At 42.9% G+C, this 13,816-nt stretch overlaps 2 protein-coding genes across 2 annotated transcripts; one reads left to right on the top strand and one right to left on the bottom strand.

Moving 5' to 3' along the window:
* Nucleotides 1-25: 25 nt before the first annotated feature.
* LOC104111209 (COBRA-like protein 7) lies at nt 26-2,528 on the bottom strand. Its single transcript, XM_009620857.4, has 2 exons — nt 2,018-2,528; nt 26-1,623 (listed from the first exon to the last, which is right to left on the bottom strand). The coding sequence occupies exons 1-2, from the start codon at nt 2,526-2,528 to the stop codon at nt 185-187; spliced, it is 1,950 nt and encodes a 649-aa protein (XP_009619152.1). The 3' UTR covers nt 26-184.
* Nucleotides 2,529-4,588: 2,060 nt separating this feature from the next.
* On the top strand, nt 4,589-6,443 carry LOC104111212 (uncharacterized). Its single transcript, XM_070197705.1, has 2 exons — nt 4,589-4,757; nt 5,665-6,443. Exons 1-2 carry the CDS (start codon nt 4,589-4,591, stop codon nt 6,441-6,443), a joined length of 948 nt encoding a protein of 315 aa, XP_070053806.1.
* The last annotated feature ends 7,373 nt before the right edge of the window (nt 6,444-13,816 follow it).

Below are 13,816 nucleotides of genomic sequence, written 5' to 3'. Positions count from 1 at the left end.
AAAATGCTGGTTACAACTTTACAAATGATGAAAATTGCCATGGCATTCTGCAACAAGAGTACATTTTTTTTTTTCCGATAAGGGCAGTGAGAGAGTTACATATCATGTGATTATCACAGGCAACACAAGGAAAGGCACCTTGCTTCATTTGAAAACAAAAATTCAGAGTTGAATCATATGCAAATTATATGTTTAGCCACAGTGATGTTTGCAGAACCATGAGGACTAGCATGGTTAGCAGAAGACTAAAAGCACTATTGGCTAGAGGCGTCCTGCGATTACTACCCGAAGGAAGTATTACCGGAAGGGAACACTCCTCTCCATTGAAGTAAACTTTACTTGGAAAACCATCACCAGCGCCTACATCAATTTCAGGTGTGCTCTTCTTTGTGAAAGATATGACAGATTGCACGGTACCAGGAACTGGAGGATCTTTCCTTGGATTGTCTCCTCTTCTTTCCGCAAGAAGGTAATTTAAGCCTGAAAACCCCTGTATAAATATTATGTTGTTATTATCAGGCATGATGGTTCCATTGAAAGAGTAGGCTTTTTCAAAACCTTGGATGGCATTATCCAATTGTACAGCAGCAAACCAGTCAACAATGTTGGTGTCATCCCAATTAAACAGTGTTACTCTTGCAGTCCAGCCGTCCGTGAAATCACTAAGCAAATGCCAGTTAATGCTGACCCCGCAGTTGTCTCCACAAGGTAAAGGATTTGGTAAGTTTCGTCTTTTATCCCTAGCAAATTCCGATGCCATTTCAGTTCGGTTGTCAAAGGGCACAAGAAGAGCCTGTGGTGGTAAAAGCAATGCTGGCTCACTGGCGCTGCATAGGCTGCTGGGGCGCGTATTGCAGCCACAGGCACAAGTGTTACAAGGAACGACTGAATCGTTGAAGAATGCAGAGAATGATACGCAACACTTTGGTGGCTTCTTTAAGGTGGAACTGCTAATGTTGCAGATTACTTGCCAACTAGCAACAGCAGCTGTATCTGAAGATAACCCTGCAGGGTTAGGGAAGAGGCTGGGAGATACTCGTACTGGCGGCCCACAGATGAAATTAGGACTGTAAGTTCCATTTATTTTCCAGTTCTGGGGAGGGTGGATTGCACTTATGTTGAGATCAGGTGACATCTTGTAGACTTGCATTACAAAAGCTGACTTGGATTTGCTTGCATCCATGATAGGTGGCAAAATGGTTCCATTTCTACAACAGAAGGGAACCATTCCTAAGGTTGTATCATTTGTCTTTTCCAAAGGAAGGTCAATGATTGTTGGTCTCCTTTCACAGTTTAAGGCCTTTGAAAAATCGATGCCCTTGTAATGTTCACCCTGCTTACCAAAGATGCAGTCCCCTGTATCAACAACCGTAGGATAAGCACCTTTCATGCTATAGATGAATTCGTCCCTCATCCATTCCCAGCTTAATTGCCAGTTATCAAGACGACTAGTGTGGTCATTATTTGAGATTGTGACTTGTGCCCAGTAATTGGATTCGAATGAGCTAGTGACATCATAGATTATGGTAAGATCACCCCCTTGCCGAGGCTGGATTTCCTCATAGGCCGTGACGTTGGATCCGGCGCTTGAGTCGTTTACACAGCAAACTTTGGTCCGATTTCCTGCAACAAGATCCAATAAAATACAGGCAGTTTACTATAAGCTCCCTTGATCTTTCCACCAACTCTATCACAGCTACCAGAGGTGAATCCATTATTTAAATTTGATGGGCTCAACCTTTAAGGTTTTTGGCACTGAACTCATCGTACTTGAAAATTATTGGTTTAAATTTAATTTTTGTTGAAATTGTAGTGATTTTTTCTGTTGAAATCTTATTGAAATTTCACATGTATATTGAACAAAGGCTCCAATGCTCCATCCATATCTGTCCACAGTATCACTACACCTACTTCTACTGACTTAAAATCTTGGATTAGCATATAAGCGAGGTCAGTTTGAAAAATCCTAACTTTATAGTACTTGTTAAGAAAATCAAAAGGTACAAACTTTACCTACCTTGAGATGTAGAAGGAGGACAGGAGAAGCCATCATTAGCGAGGGTGATAGAAGAAGGCAAGGGGACAGCAGGAGATGCAACACCATACAGTGTACCAACCAACTCGATCCGAGCCTCCATCTGTTTAGTGTCTCCGGCGGTCTGAATTGCGGACTTGAGGTCAGTGATGGGGAAACCAGCAAAGACAGTTCCATTTCTAACATCACCGGGCAAAGTGGTTCCATCAGCAAGCACAGCTTGTGAAGCAGAGACCAAGAATTCCCTGTGTTGGAAGCCAACAAAAACCCTCCAAGACTTGAGCTCATCAGGACTATTATTGAGAATTGTGAGTGTGGACCTGAAATTGTAGGCTTGATTGTTGGAGTCTGATGCCAAGACGTTTGGTGGAAGAGGAAAACCAGAGTTGTAGTCGTAAGTTATGAATATGCCATTGCAGTTATTAGAGGAAGTTTGAGAAATGGAAACAGGAAGAGAAATGAGGATTAGTGGGAGAATGAAAAAAGTGGCCATTGTATTATGATTTCTGTTAAGCTCAAAGTTAATGGTTGAGGGAAACACAGAAATACAGAGTCCTTGAATGACAAATTTAAGATTACTATGGCTTACAATTAAGAAAAAAGGACATTTGAATTTGTCTTAATAAAGACTGTTTCTTGTTTGTCCTGTATAATGATTCAAATATAGAGTAATAATTTAGTTGCATGGGAGTAGCTCGCCGGCTTTGAGTGCTTCTAATATGCTACTAATATTAATCCAAGCTATGTGAAGCAAGCAAGAATATGTACATGCACGACCAAGTTCTGAATTCTTCTTTTATTACTTATATATTCTTATTAGTAGTATTAGTTAAAGAGACCATGTTTGACAGGTTCAGAGCAACCAAAGGGAAGCAAATTATATTTTTTTATAATGGTAGTAACTCAAGTCAGTATATGCACATCTCGCCGACTACTGCACATAGTATCAGTTACATGTATTTTTATATTATTATATTTCGCATATACCACTCTATTTTCGGATATTGTATATATTTAACTTCCGTTATATTATCTGGCCAAATTGATCTCTATCGTTATATTATCCAACTAAATTTATCTCTACCATCAGCAAACTTTTAAAAATTACCCCTTGATCTATTAGGTAATCCAAAATCTCCCAATTTTTTTTTATTTAAATCACTTATTGTTCTTCTTGCTCCATTATTTTCAGAAATTACTATTGATGTGAATGCTAAAGGTACTAGACTGTACAAATTATTCATGGATATTTTTAATTACCATTGCACCCACTTCTCTTCTTGTGATAATGGGTTTGGAATTGGTTTAAAATTTTATTTATTTTTCAACCATATACAGACCGTAGAATTCAGGGGGTCTATTTATTGTGTATTATATATAGTTGTTCATCGTGTATGTACATGTATATTCAAATATCTTTTGTTATTGTTTGGTTAGTGTATGTGCAAAAAACATCATGAGACATGTTGACCAAGTCAACATAAAGGAAGCCTTCGGAGGCTGCCACATATCGTCAATAAAAGGTCGACGTCGTGAGAAGATAACGGGTCGTCGACTAGGTCGAAGTGACTCAACAGAAGACGGGAACGAGGACGAGCACTCCTCTTCGAAGAGCAATAACGGCTAGTTCTAGGATTACTATCCCCTAGAGAATATTCCTCCCAGTTATACTATCTAGGATTTTGTGGCACATGTACTCTTATAAATAGAAAGATATGTAGTTATAGAAGAGGATTGGACACTTTTAAGAAAGAAGAACATATTGACATTCTCTGGAGATTCTCTCTTTATCATATACATACAAAGTTCACCTTTTTACATCTTTATCTATCTTTTCTTCCCCGATCCAAGAGGGATCAGAATATTCAAAGGCTTATCCTTATCCATCATTGTCAAAGGAATTACTGAGAAATCTCACTTTTGTCGGGTGACCTATATTCGTTTATTTACTTAAATTTCATTTATTGTTATTTATTGCTCTCTTTCATATTCTCGAGTCATTCATTGCTCTATCATTGTTATTATTTATTGCTATCTAACAACACACGTGGGATATTTTCCATAAATATGCTTGGTTTGTCATTTGAATTTTAGTATTGACTAAGATTAATCATTTTTCACTACAAATCTAATTGTCCTAAGATCTAAATTTTGGGTCATACAGTTTAGCGCCGTATGTGGGGATTTCGCAGACAAATATTTAGTTTCTATCAGATCCATAACCCACGTGACTTGTTAATCTAACAAACCGCGAAGGTTGTCCTTTTTCTTTCTGTGTGCATACAAGAACTCCATGGCAGGTAACCAGGGAAATGTAGCAAAAACGACGGACAACATCCCGCTTAACCTCATGAATGCCTTAGGCGAAGGATACGACACACAAGATGAGGAAGTAACTCCTACGGCGTCCCCCAGAATAGGAAAGTCGCCTACACCCTTATGTAGCATAACCAACCCAAATGGGAAGGGAGCCTCTACGTCCACATGAAAAATCTCCTCGAGGCATGGCTGACCGACACCCTGGTCAGCGTGATCAGCAAATAAGCCCCATGCATGACTGCAGAAAACACGAGGGCCCATTCAGCACAGCGCATGAATGAACAGGACGACCAACCAAACCCTCCTATTTCAGGTAACACTCATGCGGTTATTGACAGTGTAGGCGACAATGTCCTCACTGTCGCGCTGAAAAGAATGGAAGAAATGGCAAAACGAGAACAAGGCGCTTAAGGAACAGATGAAAGAGCACCAGGAACGGGTAGACAAAATACCAAGTGCTCTTAAATTATTACCAAAAAAGACACCGGTAGGTTGTGGAACAGCTATACAGGGAAGAAGCGGCTCCACACGCCATACTAAAGACCTTCAAGATGCCCTCATATCTCAGAATCTACGACTGAACAACCGATCCCAAAGACCATGTAACTCACTACATCATCGCCATGAAAGGCAACGGCCTCACCAAAGAGCAGGTATCCTCCATCTTGCTGAAAAAATTTGGTGAAACCCTAACTGGAGGGGCGTTGACATGGTATTCACAACTGCTAGCTTATTCTATAGAAACATTCGAAGAGATAACCAATAAGTTGGTAACAGCACATGTCGGAGCCAAGAAAGCTGAAACAAGGGTGAACCATACTTTGCCATCAAGAAATCCCCAGGAGAGGAACTGAGGGACTTCATCACCCGATTCAACAGGTTGAGGATGACCTTACCAAATGTCTCAGAAGGGATAGTCATGGCAACCTTTCAGAATGAATTGAGCAGAGAGGGTTCGAGGGTGACCAAAAATCTACTGCGTTGGTTAATGAAGTACGCACTGGCCACTTAGGACGAAATCCACAGTGCCTACTGTGCTGAGATCAGGGAAGACGACGACGACCTCAACGGACCAACTCGACGACTCACCTCAGTACAATCTGAGCCCAGGAAAGAACGCATGGACAACATAAGGAGAGACCATCCAATATCGCGGCCAGGCCGGGAACGACATCAATTGTATGTCAGGGAACCCGTCCCATCCTTTCGTTATGAAAACGGTCCATCTAGGCCGAGATCAAGTACTCACATGAATGATCGAGGTATGCCTCCCTTACTATCTGCTCATAACTTTTGTGTGTCACTTACAGAGGTGGTCTACGCCCTTGAGAAGCCCAGAACAAACGTGAAGTGGCCACCAACGATGAGGTCCGACTCGAGCACCAAGAAATCTGATGCCCTCTGCGAGTTCCACCAAGAACGTGGACATAAAACGGAAGATTGCCATGCTCTGAGACTAGAAGTAGCAAACTTGTTGCAGCAAGGACATCTCAAAGAATTACTCAGCGACAAAGGCAGGAACACTTTAGCAAGGGGTCGAGAACGCCTAGGCCCACCAAAGTTGCATTCACCAGCTCGCACTATCAACATGATTATTGCTGGCAGTGATGACGCCTCCATCAACGGCATCAAATTCACCACCACTCACAAACTCAAAAGATCGATCATCCACGAACGGTATGACGGACTCAAAGAAAGCATCATCTTCAATGAGTCAGATGCCGATGATTTGACTTTCCCTCACAATGATGCACTTGTCATTACTTTACGAATCTTAGATACTGATGTTAGGAGAATTGTGGTAGATGATGGAAGCGGGGCGTGTATTATCCATCCTCGAGTCCTCGCGCAGATGAGACTCGAGGATAAGATAGTATCGCGTTGCATTACACTAACTGGTTTTAACAATGCAGTTAGATGGACTTCGGGGGAGATCACAATCCCTGTCCTCGTTAGTGGGGTGAATTTGGAAAAAACACTCCATATCATGGACCAGAACACTACATATAAAACCATTGTAGGACAGAGAGGGGAACAACTCACGTCACGGGAATGCTATCGGATTGCCATAGATGGGACGACAACTTAACAAAAGAAAGAAAAGGAAAAAGAAGCATAGCAATCAACAGGGTCACACCGGTCTAAGCCAAAGATACCATTGTGGACCCAGAAATGGTCGAAGCTATAGGATCGACCATAGAGGACCTCGATCCCGTCCAACTTGATCACAGCGACCCCAATAAAAAATCTTACATTGGCTGCAAACTTCAAGACCTAGGTAAATTTAGTAAATTCTTAATAGCTAACGCAGATTTATTTGTCTTTAGCCACGCAGATATGCCCCGCATCCCCAAGGAGATAGCCACTCACAGACGGAACATCGACCCCTACTACCCCCAGTAAGACATGTCCTGTAAGGACCCGTAAAAATTTAAGCCAAAAATAAAATAAAATTGGGGTTTAGTGGTGCCAAGTTAGATTCCTGCGTTATTATAGTAGAAAATATTGGATTGAACAGTACCCTACGGACTGAGAGGAAAATATTTCACAGAAGAACGCATTTTTGCGGCCCATTATACGGCCGCATAATTATTCTGCAGACCGCATAATGGCCGCAGAGTGAAGCAGTAAGTTTGGCCAACTTGAGGTCATTTTTGCGGTCGATTATGCGACCGCATAATTGATATGCGGACCGCATATCGATCGCATAATCCCTCTTGAGTTTTTGCGGAGGGAGTTCTGCGGTGCATTATGTGACCGCAGAACGAGTATGCGGACCGCATACTGGTCGCATACCTAGGACGTAAGTTCAGGCCCCTGAGGGCCATTTATGCGGTCACTTTGCAGACCACATAATCATTATGCGGTCGCATATGCGACCGCAGACCTGTGTCGGGGCACCATTTTTCTTAATTTAAAACCCGACCCCCATTCCATTAAAACACCCCCATTTAGTCTATTTTGAGCTCATTTATGATATTTCTAGTGTGAAAAAGAGAGGGTTCTAGAGGGAGGAACTAATTTTCATCAATCAATCTTCATCCATCACTCAAAGCTTGGAAATACTCTAGTAGAGCACTCAATTTCTTCATCCAAAAAGGTAAGACTTCATCACCCCAGCTCTTAATTTCAAACATAGCTATAATGGGGTATTAATAAGATGGTCCATAGGTATGAGAGTTGTTTATCTTGCATGCATGTGTGGTAAAAAGAGTGTGGAAAAATGAACTAGAACCATGAATATTTTCCTAATTTTGGGTTCAATTTGTATATTGCAAAAATATATTGAGGTTGCTAAGGGTTCCGGATAATTGTAGAGTCTAAAGAAGCGCAATTGAGGTATGTATGGCTAACTCTCTTCTTCTTAGAATCGAACTCCTGGTGTCCGAATAATTGGTGTAAGTTCCAACCTGAATATACTAGAATTGTTTGCCTTAGTGCGTTTGATTGAAAGATTCATGTTCCCTCATTGTTTTAGATGGTTACTATGTCATCATGCTATTTAAGAACGTAATTATGATATTTCAAGCTCCTTCCCTTATGTGTGAAATACCTTATGCAATGGTACTTATCGACATGAATGATGATGTTATTCGAACAAATAAAAAGGGGAAAGATTTGAATTGTAAAATGTGCCCAAGTGCCAAGAACTACTTAATAAATGAGGATGTTTGTGCCATAATGGAGATGGGAAAGAAATGTGAATTGAGTGGACAATTAAAAGAGGTTATGTCTCTAGTGAGATGGCTTAGCTGATCGGGCCGAGATCGGACGCCATGCTGTACACATGGTGGCATTTGTGTTGGAATTATTGATTCACATTGTGGATATGGATATGTCTCACTTGGGATGGCTTAGCCGGTCGGGCCGAGACCGGACTCCGTATAAAAACACGGTGGCATTGTGACTTGTGGCTTGGCACTAAAGATTATTAACCTAAAAAGATGAAAAGATTGAATTAGGAATTGTGTAATCCTTATTTGGTGTTTTCTTGTATTTTCATGAAGTACTTATTGATTATTGTGACTGCCTTCTCTTTGTTTCACTGTTCATTCTACTGAGATTGGTGTTTGCCTTACATACTAGTACTATTCGACAGTACTAACGTCTCTTTTGCCGGGGGCGCTACATCTTTGAATGGATTTAGGTGGTTCCATCGCAGATAGTGCCGATCGTAGATAGTGGTGCTCTCTTTCTCTCCCCACAACAGTTTTGGTGAGCCCCATTTCTCCCAGGGGTCATGTAGTCCTTCTTTTGTATAAGTTTTCACATTTTGAGGTATAGCCGGGGCCTTGTTGCCGGCATTGTCATGTTGCTCTTTTGTATCCTTAGAGGCTCCGTAGACGTTTTTGTGGGTTATGTATGTATGTTGGGGCAGTCGTTGGATCGAGTTATATTTTGGAAACTTAACTATGGCATAATGCATATAATTGGAAAAAAATGAACTAGCAATGTTTATATATTTATATAACTGATCTCTCCCCTGTTTTGCAAATGGTGACGCATTCCCTTTTTGGATCATGAATGAGTTTGGTAGGAAAGGTTTACTAGGCTTACTTGACCAGGTTCACTCGGTTGAGCACCGTTCGCGCTCCCCGAGGTTGGGGCATGACAAACTTGGTATCAGAGCATAAGGTCTTAAAGTATCCAAGGATGTCTCGGAGCCATACCTAGTAGAGCCCTTTTTGTCGGTGTGTTGTCGACCACATCTATAATTAGAGGACTACTTGGACATTTAAGAATGATACCATTCATTGTTGTTCTATATTGTGCGATAGAGCGGAACGTGAGGTTGTTTTCCCCTAACTCGTGTATTGTTCTAACTTTCAGTAAATGGCACCTAAGAAGAGAGCGAGAATTGGCCAAGAAGCCAATGCCACACCAGGAGTGGTTGTTGATCCCTTACTTGATAATGCGGGTGAGGATAATCCCCCCTACCATCACACTGCCTGATTTGTCTACTCCAGAACAGACTACCCCAGTTCCTACACCCACGGAGGGTGCCATAATCCCTCCAGCCGATATACCTGTTCCACCTCCAGCCCAGCTCCAGGTCCCGGTATTTCTGATGGGGATCTTAGGGGAGCTATTTAGATGCTGACTCAGTTAGTAGCTTCTCAGGCCCAGAGGTCAAATGTTGCACCCAACTTATTTAGCTCGCAAGAGGATTCTTCTAGTTCCAGGGTAAACAGGTTCCTTCAGTTAGACCCTCCAGTGTTCACAGGTACTGATCCCGGGGCATATCCTCAGTATTTCATTGATGAGATGCATAGGACTCTCCGAGTTATGCATCCTACTGAAGTAGAGGGAGTAGAGTTGGCCTCTTATCGTCTGAAAGGGGTGGCATATTCCTGGTTTGAAATGTGAAAAATTCTCGTGAGGAAGGGAGCCCTCCGGCGAGATGGAGTAAGTTCGTGGATACCTTCATAGACCATTTCTTGCCTGCTAAGACTAAGGCAGACCATGCTGTGGAGTTTGAGACCCTTAAACAGGGTAGTAGGAATATGTGGGAGTATCACATGGAGTTCGTGCGCATGTCGAAGTATGTTGTTCATATGATGCCAACTATGGAGGCAAGAGTTCGTCGATTTGTGCAGGGCCTTAGCCCTTTGGTTATTAATGAGGATGCCACAGCTGCTTTAAATTCTGACATGAACTATGGAAGGATGGTGGCATTTGCCCAAGATACGGAGGCTCGAAAGTTAAAGCTCAGGATGGAACGGGAAAGTAGTAGTAGGGCCCGATCAGCGGGCAACCTTGGGGACTCATTCGGAGGTGGGAGATCAGCTTTTCGGGGAGGATTATTAGGGCCATCCCAGTCTTATGCTCAGTCTTCATCTAGTGCCCCGCCATCAGGGCACAGTCAGCAGTAGGGAAGTCTCTTTAGGCCCGGTCAGGGCAGCATGGGGTCCCACCATCAGGGCCGAGCAGGAGGGAGATTCCAGCAATAGCAGAGGGCCCCATGCCCTAAACGTGGGAGGATACATTCGGGAGTCTGTTACCTGGACATGCCAGTATGTTACGGATGCAGAATGAGATGCCATATTCAGAGGGAGTGTTGTGCATCCCGTCAGGGTGCAGGCAGGGGCACAGCTTAGTCATCCAGTCCTACAACTGCCACATCTTCAGCACACCCCTAGCTCGAGGCTCTTCAGCACCCGCAGGGCATGGTACAGCTAGGGGTGGTGCACAGAGTTCGGGAGGACCCAGCCGATTTTATGCTATGAGTGGTCGACAGAGTGCGGAGGCTTCCCCGGATGTCGTCACATGTATATTGACTGTTCAATCTCATGATGTGTATGCCCTTATTGACCCCGGATCTTCTTTGTCCTATGTTACTCCTTATGTTGCTACGATCTTCGGGATAGAATCGGAACAGCTTCATGAGCCGTTCTCTGTATCTACCTCAATTGGTGAGTTTATTACGGCCGTGCGGGTTTATAGAGATTGTGTTGTCATGATGCGTGGTCGGGATACCATGGCCGATCTTATTGAACTAGGGATGATTGATTTTGACATAATAATGGGAATGGATTGGCTTTATTCATGTTTTTCCAAACTCGATTGCCGAGCCAGAATCATGAGGCTTGAGTTTCCTAACGAGCCCGCTATTGAATGGGATGGGAATAATGTTATGCCAAAAGGTAGGTTTATTTCTTACCTTAAGGCCACAAAGATGATCAGGAAGGGGTATATTTACTATTTGGTTCGAGTTATGGACACCACTGCTGAGGTGCCTACCCTTGAATCTATACCAATTGTGAATGAATTCCCCGATGTATTTCCGGATGAGCTCCCTGGAATTCCTCCAGACAGGGAGATTGATTTTGGGATTGATATGATGCTGGGCACGCAGCCTATATCCATTCCACCTTATAGAATGGCGCCGGCAGAATTAAAAGAGCTAAAGGAACAACTGAGGGATTTGCTAGAGAAAGGTTTCGTCCGGCCGAGTGTGTCACCTTGGGGCATACCGGTTCTCTTTATCAGGAAGAAAGATGGATCGCTGCGGATGTGTATTGATTACCGTCAACTCAACAAAGTCACAATCAAAAACAAATACCCATTGCCTAGAATAGATGATTTGTTTGATCAATTACAAGGTGCTAAGTTCTTCTCCAAAATTGATTTGCGGTCCGGGTACCATAAATTGAAGGTAAAGGAGCAGGATATTCCGAAAACAACTTTCAGAACTCGGTATGTGCACTTTGAATTTTTGGTAATGTCTTTCGGGCTAACAAATGCCCTGGCAACTTTCATGGATCTTATGAATCGAGTCTTCAAGTCGTTCCTCGACTCCTTTGTGATAGTATTCATTGACGACATCCTTGTATATTTACAAAGTCGAGAGGATCACGCCGATCACCTCACGACAGTTCTGCAAACTCTTCATCAATACCAATTGTACGCAAAGTTCTCAAAATGTGAATTTTGGCTTGAATCTGTTACATTCCTGGGTCATGTCGTCTCCGGAGAAGGAATTACGGTTGATCCTCAAAAGATTGCAGTGGTAAAAGATTGGCCTAGACCTACTAATCCAACAGAGATTCACAGTTTTTTGGGTTTGGCCGGGTATTATAGGAGGTTCGTGGAGGGGTTCTCCACTCTTGTCTCTCCATTAACTAAATTGACGCAGAAGGCGGTTAAGTTCCAGTGGTCCGATGCTTGTGAAAGAAGCTTCCAGGAATTGAAATCAAGATTGACTTCGGCGCCGGTATTGACCCTGCCAGAGGGTACCGAGGGGTTTGTGGTATATTGCGATGCTTCAAGGATCGGTCTTGGGTATGTATTAATGCAACATGGTAAGGTAATAACATATGCTTCAAGGCAACTTAAGAATCATGAAAAGAACTATCCAACTCATGACTTAGAGCTTGCGGCGATGGTTTTTGCATTAAAAATTTGGCGTCATTATTTGTATGGAGTCCATGTAGATATATTCACGGACCACAAGAGTCTTTAATACATTTTCAAGCAGATGGAATTGAACTTAAGGCACAGAAGGTGGCTCGAATTGCTCAAAGATTATGACATCGACATTTTGTATCATCCGGGGAAAGCTAATGTGGTGGCGGATACTCTTAGTCGGAAGTCTATGGGTAGTTTGGCTCACTTGGAGGCATGTCAAAGGCCCTTGGCCCTGGAGGTTCACCAGTTGGCCAGTTTGGGAGTTCGTCTTGCGGACTCTAATGAAGGGGGAGTGATTGTGCGGAATAGGGCGGAATCATCGCTTGTGACGGATGTCAAGGAGAAGCAATACAATGATCCAGTGTTGGTGCAGCTGAAGGAGGGGATTCATAAACACAAGACTAGGGCCTTTTCTCTTGGCGTGGATGACAGTACATTACGGTACCAAGGGCGACTATGTGTTCCAAACGAAGATGGTCTTCGGAAAAGAATCATGGCAGAAGCTTATACTTCTAGATATTTCGTGCACCCAGGTTCTACAAAAATGTATCATGACCTCAAGGAAATTTACTGGTGGAATAACATGAAGAGGGTATGGCGGACTTTGTGGAAAAATGTTCAAACTGTCAACAAGTGAAGGTCGAGCATCAAAGGCCCGGTGGGTTAGCTCAGAGTATAGAAATTCCAATGTGGAAATGGGAAATGATCAACATGGATTTTGTGGTAGGGTTATCGCGCACTCCACGTAAGTTTGACTCAATTTGGGTGATCGTGGACCGACTCACGAAATTAGCACACTTTTTACCAGTTAAATCCACCAACACTGCAGAACAATATGCTCAATTGTATATCAAGGAAATAGTAAGGCTTCATGGCACTCCAGTTTCCATCATTTCCGATCAAGGGGCCCAGTTCACAGCTAATTTCTGGAAGGAATTTCAGCAAGGTTTGGGTACGCAGGTAAATCTTAGAACGGCTTTCCATCCACAAACTGACGGGCAAGCAGAGCGGACTATTCAGATGCTTGAGGACATATTGCTTGCGTGTGTGCTTGACTTCAAGGGTAGTTGGGATGATCATTTTCCACTCATAGAATTTGCTTATAACAACAGCTTCCATGCTAGTATTCAAATGGCGCTGTTTGAGGCCTTGTATGGTAGGAGATGTAGATCACCAATTGGGTGGTTCGAGGTAAGAGAAACTGAACTAATAGGACCAGACCTTGTGCATCAGGCTATGGAAAAGGTTAAGATCATAAAAGAGCGGTTGAAAACTGCTCAGAGTCGTCAAAAATCCTATTCGGATGTTCGTCGCAGAGACTTAGAATTCAAGGAAGATGATTGGGTGTTCTTGAAGGTATCTCCCATGAAGGGGATCATGCGGTTTGGAAATAAAGGAAAATTAAGTCCGAGGTATGTCAGGCCGTATAGAATCATTCAAAGTATAGGTCAGGTGGCGTACGAGCTTGAGCTACCACCTGAGCTGTCATTAGTGCACCCGGTATTCCATGTGTCCATGTTGAAGAAGGTAGTTGGAGATCCATCTGCTATTGTG

The sequence above is a fragment of the Nicotiana tomentosiformis genome, chromosome 1 (assembly GCF_000390325.3).
Source record: "Nicotiana tomentosiformis chromosome 1, ASM39032v3, whole genome shotgun sequence".
In the NCBI taxonomy this organism is placed as follows: domain Eukaryota; kingdom Viridiplantae; phylum Streptophyta; class Magnoliopsida; order Solanales; family Solanaceae; genus Nicotiana; species Nicotiana tomentosiformis.
This window is presented reverse-complemented; position numbering and strand designations above follow the sequence as displayed.

Coding starts and splice junctions, on each gene's coding strand:
- LOC104111212 (XM_070197705.1), top strand. CDS start 4,589: ATGACTGCAGAAAACACGAGGGCCCATTCAGCACAGCGCATGAATGAA. Junction 4,758..5,664: donor AATGGCAAAACGAGAACAAG/GCGCTTAAGGAA, acceptor TGTCACTTACAG/AGGTGGTCTACGCCCTTGAG.
- LOC104111209 (XM_009620857.4), bottom strand. CDS start 2,528: ATGGCCACTTTTTTCATTCTCCCACTAATCCTCATTTCTCTTCCTGTT. Junction 1,624..2,017: donor TCCTCCTTCTACATCTCAAG/GTAGGTAAAGTT, acceptor ATCTTGTTGCAG/GAAATCGGACCAAAGTTTGC.